Below are 9463 nucleotides of genomic sequence, written 5' to 3' on the forward strand. Positions count from 1 at the left end.
ATTAAGCGGTTATATAAAAACTTGATTCACAAACATTTTAAAAAGGCATGTAAAAAGATGTACAGAATATCAAAGCAAATTTTTAATTGAAAACAAAATAAATATAATTTGATTCATGCAATGTGGCCCGGCTTCATCATCTGCTAACATGAACCACAAATTCAACATCATTCATCAACTATCCTCATAACTGTTAGTCATCGAGGAATATACAATACATAACCTCTTGCTTTGTACAACTTTTAACAAACGTAGTATGCAGTGGAGGACAGTGTAAGTAAAGTTTTTCCTCCTGATTGCGTCAACCCACGCGATCTGGCGTCTTCTCGTCAGCTCCTCGACCTGCTTCCCTTGTTGCTTTTCCAAGAAAGAAAGCTGAAAAAACGTATTCCGTTGTTCAGTTTCCTCCCTGAACGATCGTGTGACCTGATATGGCAGTTGAACTGAACAACCATATCGATGTTTATTAAAATCTCGACAGAAAATCCAAACAGAGCCTCCAACACATGCATTTAAATACAGCGGTATAGGGCGCGATCCTGTAAATATGGCCGCGGACCCATAATGCAACACGGCGTGACGTCATCTCATCCCTCTGCATGTGGGTTTTTGAGAGAAACATTTTTTTTAGAGAAAATGATTTCACACTGATAGCAAAAAATATATATTTGAGATTTTTTTTCAAAGTATTTTGAGAGAGATTTTTTTTCTCAGAAATAATTTAAAAAAATCAAATTTATATTTGTTTATGTTCTATGAGAAAACTTTTTTTAGTCTCAAATATTATTATTTTTTGCTATTGGTATGAAAACTTTTTCTCTCAAATATAATTTTTTCTCTCATGAAAATGCTTTTTTGCTATCAGTGTGATAACTTTTTCTCTCAAACTTTTTTTTTTCCTCTCAGATCATTTATTTTCTCCCATGTAATAAAGACACAATTCTAGCTCCATACTTCTGCTCCCCGCCTCCGTTCAGAAGACAAACGATCCTTTACACGAGCTTCGGATACATGTCAATAACAAAACCTCGAATCTCACTCATCCGAAATGTCAGAAATAATAACCAGTAGTGGAGTGCAGCCTTATAAAGAGACTCAGGTAGAGGTTGCAACTTTTAGACGCACCTGGACGTTTGGTTTCTGAATGGTTGGATACATGTAGCCTATATGTAGCTGTTCCATTACATTAATTCAAATCGACTTGCATGGACCGTCATGTTTATTGACCGCCTGAGATTTGTATAAGACAGCTGTGACATTTTTTTGGTAAAATAGTGTTATGTGCTCGTCTGTGCAACCAAACGACAGAACAGTTTGCATGCTTTGCCCGAACTTTTGCCATAGAGCTGGTTACACTGTTGTCGCTTGCAAAAACCAAATGGCTGCGCAGCACAGTTGCCAACTCTCGCGAGACAAATAAGCAACTGTAGCTTCAAAAACAAGCCCAAAACAAGCCCAATATTATTAGATTATTTAGTTTCAACATTATCATTTATTTTTTATTACCAATAAATGAGCCTGCAACATATTAAACTGAAACCACTCCTTTATTAGAAAAGGATAAACGGATTAGGAAAAAAAGGATTTAAAAAAGGTTTGGAGAGATGGAAAAGGACAAAAAGACAATCAAGAAAAGACGGGGATATAACACACACACACACACACACACACACACACACACACACACACACACACACACACACACACACACACACACACACACACACACACACACACACACACACACACACACACACGCTTGACAGAACAGAAACAGTGTGAATGAGTTGAGATGAGACTCGGACAGAGATCCAATGGAAATTGGAAAGAAATGGAGGAACATGAGCATGATCCTGAATGAGAGAATTTCAGTGCTGTCTTTATGGTATTTTTTCACCAAAAGAAATGTTTTTTTTTCTTTTTCATTTCAGTATCAAAATATCATTGCTCCTCTCTTTTGGGAATATTCATAAAAAACACTTATTGAATCAAAGTTTTAAGTGAAATGATTTGTCATTTCTTAATTCTTAGTTAAAATGTTATAACACTTATGTGTGTTGACATACGTATGCTACAAAACATTGTATTATCGTCTAAATAACATGCAATCAAAGAATTCGACCTCAGGAACAATTCTGAATCTAAATAATTATGACATTGTGTGTGTTTAAATTTGTCTATGCGGCTTGCCTGTTTACAGAAATGCTAATAAAATTGACCGGCTTGTTTTGTTTGTCTTTTTAAAGGGATAGTTCACCCAAAAATGAAAATTCTGTCAGTATTTACTCACCCTCATCCCGTAAGACCATCGTTCATCTTCGGAACACGGATTAAGATATTTTTGAAGAAATCTGAGAGCTGGATCACTCCTCCATAGGCTTCTTCAGGGATTGAATCTTGCCAGCCCCGAAAAGTTATTAAAGACATCGTTAAAATAGTCCAAGTGACTACAGTGACTCAATCTTAAATTTATCAAACGACACGAACACTATTTTTGCGCTAAAACAAACAAAAATAACGACTTTATTTCAACTATTCATGTCCTTTTCTGTGGGCCTCGAGTCAGTTCACTAGTATAATAGCGTAGAGCTTCTGTTGTTGTATGTCACACGCATCACCCACATGACCAGCGTCGGCCAATAGTGAGCCTACGTGTGACGTAGCTCTACGCAATCGCACTAAGTTAACTCACCAGAGGCCCATAGAGAAGCAAATGAATAGTTGAAATAAAGTCGTTATTTTTGTTTGTTTTTGCAAACAAAAAGTATTCTCGTCGCTTGATAAACTTAAGATAGAGCCACTGTAGTCACTTGGACTATTTTAACGATATCTTTAATAGCTTTTAGGGGCTGGCAAGTTTCAATCCCTCAGAAGCCTATGGAGGAGTGATCCAGCTCTCAGATTTCATCAAAAATATCTTAATCCGTGTTCCGAAGATGAACAAAGGTCTTACAAGGTTGGAACAACATGATGGTGAGTAAATACTGACAGAATTTTCATTTTTGGGTGAACTATCCCTTTAAGTGACTTGATGACGTTCCCTTTATAATGTAAGAATTTATAATTAACATGACAAGACTAAAATGTGAATGTTATGAATGATGAATGTTGTTATGAATTATGTCATTCACATGAGTGCAATACAATTAAGCATGCAAGATTCTTCCTGGTAGCCCAATTTCTTCTTGGAAAAACTACTATGGCATTCCAATGCATGCTAATATTTATCTGTACCTTACAGCGACGCCTGTCGACTTCCTACCTGTGAAGTACATGCACTGACCAGCAGGCTTCAGACTGGGGATCAGAAAGCAGGAACGAACGCACGGGACCCATGGGGGCCTGGGAAAAAATAAGATATGTTCAGGTGAAAAAGGAGAAAAACTTTTGATTGTTCTTAGATAGATTTAATTGCAAAATGTCTATCCTTTGAGCCTTGCTTAGATTAGATCAACACTTTGCTAATGTCATCCAATGAAGAATAAAATAATTTTAATACTATCCAATGACTCCATTTCCTTTCTTTCTTTAAATAAAAAAATGCATCTAAAAATGAAAACTCACAGTAAAAGGAAACAAGAGATAATGGCAAAATAAATGTAAAGCTGCACCTGCATGGGACTACCAGAAGAGGGTACCACACACACACACACACACACACACACACACACACACACACACACACACACACACACACACACACACACACACACACACACACACACACACACACACACACACACACACACACACACACACACACACACACACAAAATGGTGCTGCTCAACTGTGTTGTTGGCCTAAGTTGGTTTGCTGGTTTTAAGAAGTTCTAGCTTGTCGCCACACTCTAGTGTTTGGGATTGAAACACTTGTTTGAAGTAACAGATGGGACTCTTGAGCTGAACAAGTAAACAATATCAGTCCCTTTTCCGTTCCTTCCACAGCTGTGAATATCATATAGTGACTAATATAGCAAAGTTCATAACACCAGTACGTCTTATTACAGTTCAAACAGAACAAGTCCAGTTAACCATTTTCACAATTTCATGTTTAGGGTTTTCAGATTGGTGATCCGTTATCCGAAATTCGTTACGCATAGATCCTGTTTTATACTAAAGGATATTGGCCTGATGTGAACAGCTGGATATATATCAGGGTCACCAAATCTGAAAACACAGCATTAGAGGATACTGAAATCCATTACCTTGACTGTTTCACATAGATTAGCTATAATGTTAGACCAAAGGTTCTCTTAAAGTTATGATCAAACATTATTCTGGTAACGTTGTTAGTTCAAGGTTATCTGGTCTTTAATAACATTAGCATAACATTAGCACAAAAACATTATTTATACAATGTTCATGGAAGATTTTTCCCCCAACACTTGCGACACACTGCGCTTTTGGCAATCCTAAGATCATTATATATCACACTGCACGACATAGTTCTAATAAACTTAGGTGTGATATGTATATGTAACATGTACGATGATGACACCTATTTAATCGTTGGCTCGACGCAAGTTAGTATAGAAGAATAAAACGTCATCAGCATGCCCTAATGGTAAACAAATAGAGCAAGATAAATCACACTTTGGCAAATGTGTTTTTTATGTGCGCTGAAAAAAAAGATGAGGAAGCAAAAGAAGAGAATATGGACGCGGTCATGGCTAGGGAAAAGAGGCCCACTTGGAATGCCAATTTGGCAAATGGGGCTTGAGGTAAGTACCCAGCAAACATTGGTCAGACGGCAACATTGTGTCCTGGCCAAAAATAGTCGCCGCAGGATGATGATTTTTACATCAGTAAAAATATGTAACACAGAACAGATAGCGTCAAAGACGTCCGTTCAAATTTCATTTTGGAACTATTTTTCAACCATGACGGGACGTGTCAGAGTGATGTACGTCTTTTCAATGGTAATTAAACGTCCAATAGCGCCATGTCACATTGATCCATAAGCAATTTCATGTTGCATTTTTATGGCTAGTCAGTAGACGTAGGTCGTAGCAGCAGTGAGATGATCATGCGAAATTCCTGACACTGTCAGAAAACTATCGCAGGCTATCTTTGGTTGTAAGACCGTGACAACGGCCATCTTTGAACCTCTCTCACTGTACAATGTAGGACCAGCGTTTAGAAGCCACAAACACAGAAATCACCATGATTTGTCATCTTTTGTCTGGGACAGCCCAAAATCATACAATATGTACTGGGCATTAAGTACTGTACGATTTTGGCCAAGATTCCCAAGTGAGAAAATCCTGAAAGATTCCTCTGATTCTGGGCCAAATTCTTTTTTTGATCGCTGGTTTGACATGTTCGCCGAGGACTGATTAATGACCATTGCGATCAAATTGTACTTCAGACAAAATGAAGGCAGTGTCAGACGTTTTGAGGCACAATCCTGCAGTGTGACTAATCCTACGACAGCCGTCAAATAAAAAAACAATAGGAGCGCAGAAACTGATTCTGCAATAAGTGAGACAACAAACCACCACTTGCTCCACACGTCTTCGTTTTTTTCATTTACGTCTTATGGAAAGCCATGTTCAAAATTAATACACAAGACTGTTTTTGTTTGCTAGCCACCATTTTAGTCCTGCATGTAAGCTCAAAGTGACTGAACGTGTCACGGATTGATAATGTAAAACTGTGGATGAGTCTTATTGCGTGCATCTGTTTTTAACATGTCTTGAAGGGATTAGAGGTTACCAGAATCTTAGTGACCCTGCTGAGAGATTAGCAATGTTTCCTTGCATGTACCTTTTCTTGTACTCCTTTCATTCTTTTAATCGTTGCTTTCAGTAACCCCATGGATAGTCTGATAGATTTTAATGGTTTAGATTACTTTTCTTTTGTGGCAAACAACAGCCAGTTTTCATGCCACAGTAAGGTCACCACAAAGAGGATTAAGACAAAGTGGTGCTCTCACGCTGTGCTACGAAAGTGGATGACCGCCTAACAGACACACACACACACACACACACACACACACACACACACACACACACACACACACACACACACACACACACACACACACACACAACACACACACCTACTTGAATTTTGGAGTTGCACTTCACAGCCAGCAGGCCAATTTCACGTCATTACCAAAAATGCGGATGAAAAGACAGTCAGTGTTTTTGAATGGTGCCATGAGCACTCTCTAGAATAAAATTAAAGGGAAAGAGAAACGAGTAAGCAGAACATTCTGGAAGTTTTTTCCACTCACCCACTCCCACACAACGTTTTAACTGAATAATTAAGTAAACATAATTTCTTAATTTATCCTTGTAAAGAAACCTCATTGCTGAACTGGCTACTCTCTGCTGTCTCAGACGATGACATATTTTCGTGTTGGCCACCATAACTTTTGTTGTTTGCAATTCGTAACCTCACCACTAGATGCCACTAAAAATCACACACTGCACCTTTAATCAATTGACATGACATTCAGCAGGATAATATAGCATGTGCAAACCACATTATGTTAGATGTCCAGTAATCACAAAAGGCATTTATGAAAACTGATTCTGAAAACATCACATCATTATTGGCCCCAGTCCCTGAAAATAATTGTCACTGTGAGAGGGAAACTCGTAAAAGCAGAGTATCTACAACCCAGAAACAGCTGATAAAAGATAAATGAAGCCAGATTGGTTTGACTTTAACAAAAGATAAATTGTCCATGGACAAAATATTCCTTCTAAAACTAATGTTAAAATCAAACCTTTTTGATAGACCTGTTGAGTATCCAAACACACATACTTTAGACAAAAATCTGGTCTTTTCCCATGGTTATTGCCCAACATTGTGACACTTCCAATTGATTTATTTATTATCCATGGTGACTAATTACCTCTCTTTATACTCCAAAACACAGACAAGGTCTCATCAATCCTCTCTGTCTATCTGTTTATGTTTGTCTCTATCTTAATCAAGGACAAAATCTAGTCCTACCTGTGGGAATCACACAGACATATTACAGATGTATAACATATTTAAAGAACATGTGAATGATATACTTGAATCAACAGTGGTCTGCTTCATTGACCTCCCCTCTGTTCAGTAAGTCAGTGCTCGTGTGATGAACAGCATGTTTTCTGTCTGGACTCTCAGCTCTCTGATCCTCAGCTACACTCTTGCATTTCCCATCTTCAATAACACAAGGTAAGATATTTTCAAGCATAATTGACAAGTATTAGAAAAAAAAGACCATTCTTTTTCATACTCGTGATGTATTTGTTTTTAGCAGAGGATCTTATATGGAGACTTTCCCCAATGTCACAGAGAATATGGAAAACAATAAGACCAGACTCATGAAAAATATGGACACTTTTTCCAATGTTACAGAGAGGAACTTCACAGAGTTTAATACGATCAATCAGACCAGGTATACACACACACATACACATGCACACACACACATGCACACACACACAAACACACACACACACGCACGCACGCACGCACGCACGCACGCACGCACGCACGCACGCACGCACGCACGCACACACACACACACACACACACACACACACACACACACACACACACACACACACACACACACACACACACACACACACACACACACACAGTGTGAATGATGGGTTTTGGGGTGGGAGACAATTTGCTGAATTTTTAACATCTTATAAATTTTTTTACTTAAGTGAGGTAAGAAAAGTTCTTCAATATTCTTATAAACACTATTACAAACTTTTTTGCTATACCCTTTACATATACAGGATTTCCTCTGTCACTTATCTTTAGGCTAATATTTGTAGTAATTTACTTCTCAAATATATAAGGAAATAGGGGTTTTGTATATGTCTGTTAAATAAGATTTTCTTTTAATGCATTTGGCCATTTGGTTTGTCCTCTGGCAACCTGTTCCATGAAGAACCTGGGATCTTCCCTACAGATTGGAGATGAGATCGCTGGAGACTCAGCCAGAAATTCAATGGGAAATGGCAAGAAATTAAGGGACATATAAAAGAAAATAAGCATGATCCTGAATATAAGAACCCCTCTTAGACTTTATAGTTTTGTTGTAGACTTTATGGCTTTGTCTTTCACCATTAAAACAGGAATGACTTTTGCATGTTGGTATTAAAACATGCTCAAATTCTTGTTGTACATGCAGTACTCCTGTCCTTTGGTAATATTCTGACTGTTGAATTGAATCAGTTTTTATGTAAACTGATATGTCACAATGGTTAAAATGTAATTACATTTCAATGTCTATAATTTTTGCAACAGTTTTTAACTCAAGTCACACACCAGAATCACATTCTAAGTCTGCAAATAAAGTACAGCACTTTTGATTGCTTGCATTATTTCATTCTGAATCACTGGAACAACATGTGATCAAAGAATTCAACCTTGCAAGTACAATTCTGAGTGTATCCTCTATGATAATAAAACACATATTTGTGTGTCTGGATTTGTTTTGATTGTTTATTATACGGAATTGCTAGTAATATTGACTTGTTTTTGGTTTGTTTCTTTTTATCCACAGTGTTTACTTACTCGCATGGTGAGAATTTATAATTAACATTATAATATTCAAATGTGAATTTGCCTATTCATAAATTATTCATGACATTCACATAAGTAGCCCAATTTCTTCTAGGAAAAACTATCCATATGTAATCTAATATTTATTTGTACTTAACAGGAATTTACGATGTTCACTTCCTTCCTGTATCTTGGATAATCTGGTTGACAGGATTCAGAATGGGGATGAGGAAGCAGGAAAGTCCACATTGGATCCATGGGGGCCTGGGAAAAAATAGTATAGAGATGTATAGGAGAAAAAGGTTACTTTTATTTGATTGTTTTAAAGATGTAAAAATTGTTTGGATTTAAAATGCTAACTTTTATTAGACATTTTATCATTCATGCAAGAGAGCAAATATAAAAATGTACGTTCTCATTGATAATGTCATCTCTTCGTACAAATGAATAAAATAATTTTTATTACTATCCACTGACTTCTTTTCTTATGTTGATGATAAAATACTGTCAATATATAACAAGTAGCGTTGCCTGTTTTATCATACATAAAAAATAAAACCTAAAATAAATGGCAAAAATAGATTTTTTTGCACATGGTATCCAAATAAAATTCTATATAGAACCCTAGAGTTCTTGACTCAATTTAAAAAAATCCTTTATGCCAAAAAGGTTCTGTATAAATTATTACTTAATGATTATTACATAATACTTTAATGTGTTATTTAAATTTTAAGTAGCCCAAAAATGTATGGCTGATGAAATCTGTCAAACATACGTGGTCGCATGTTTTCATAAATATTTCAATAACTCACTGTCAACAGTAGGAAACAAAAAAGAATGTAGGGAAAATAACTGTGTAGTTACAACTGCATGTGACTACGTACTATTGGGATGCAATAACACATTCAGAGAAGAATATATAGGAAACAATTCATAT

The 9463-nt window shown here is 36.7% G+C and overlaps 1 protein-coding gene across 2 annotated transcripts; it reads left to right on the plus strand.

Moving 5' to 3' along the window:
• Positions 1 to 7064: 7064 nt before the first annotated feature.
• On the plus strand, positions 7065 to 8916 carry LOC143741781 (uncharacterized). Of its 2 annotated transcripts, none has more exons than XM_077234233.1 (4): positions 7065 to 7176; positions 7259 to 7399; positions 8528 to 8545; positions 8687 to 8916. In XM_077234233.1, exons 1-4 carry the CDS (start codon positions 7094 to 7096, stop codon positions 8802 to 8804), a joined length of 360 nt encoding a protein of 119 aa, XP_077090348.1. In that variant the 5' UTR covers positions 7065 to 7093; the 3' UTR covers positions 8805 to 8916. The 2 variants fall into 2 exon arrangements, with proteins under 2 accessions (XP_077090348.1, XP_077090349.1); XM_077234234.1 differs by having other exon boundaries at positions 7067 to 7176; positions 7262 to 7399.
• Positions 8917 to 9463: the final 547 nt, after the last annotated feature.

Source organism: Siphateles boraxobius, unplaced genomic scaffold (genome assembly GCF_051911475.1).
Source record: "Siphateles boraxobius isolate OS27281-9 unplaced genomic scaffold, OSU_SipBor_1 19, whole genome shotgun sequence".
Lineage (NCBI taxonomy): Eukaryota > Metazoa > Chordata > Actinopteri > Cypriniformes > Leuciscidae > Siphateles > Siphateles boraxobius.

What these genes read in the sequence shown, in the direction of transcription:
- LOC143741781 (XM_077234233.1), top strand. Translation starts at nt 7,094, where the DNA reads ATGAACAGCATGTTTTCTGTCTGGACTCTCAGCTCTCTGATCCTCAGC. An exon ending in CCCATCTTCAATAACACAAG is followed by an intron (nt 7,177 to 7,258) that starts GTAAGATATTTT and finishes ATTTGTTTTTAG; the next exon opens with CAGAGGATCTTATATGGAGA.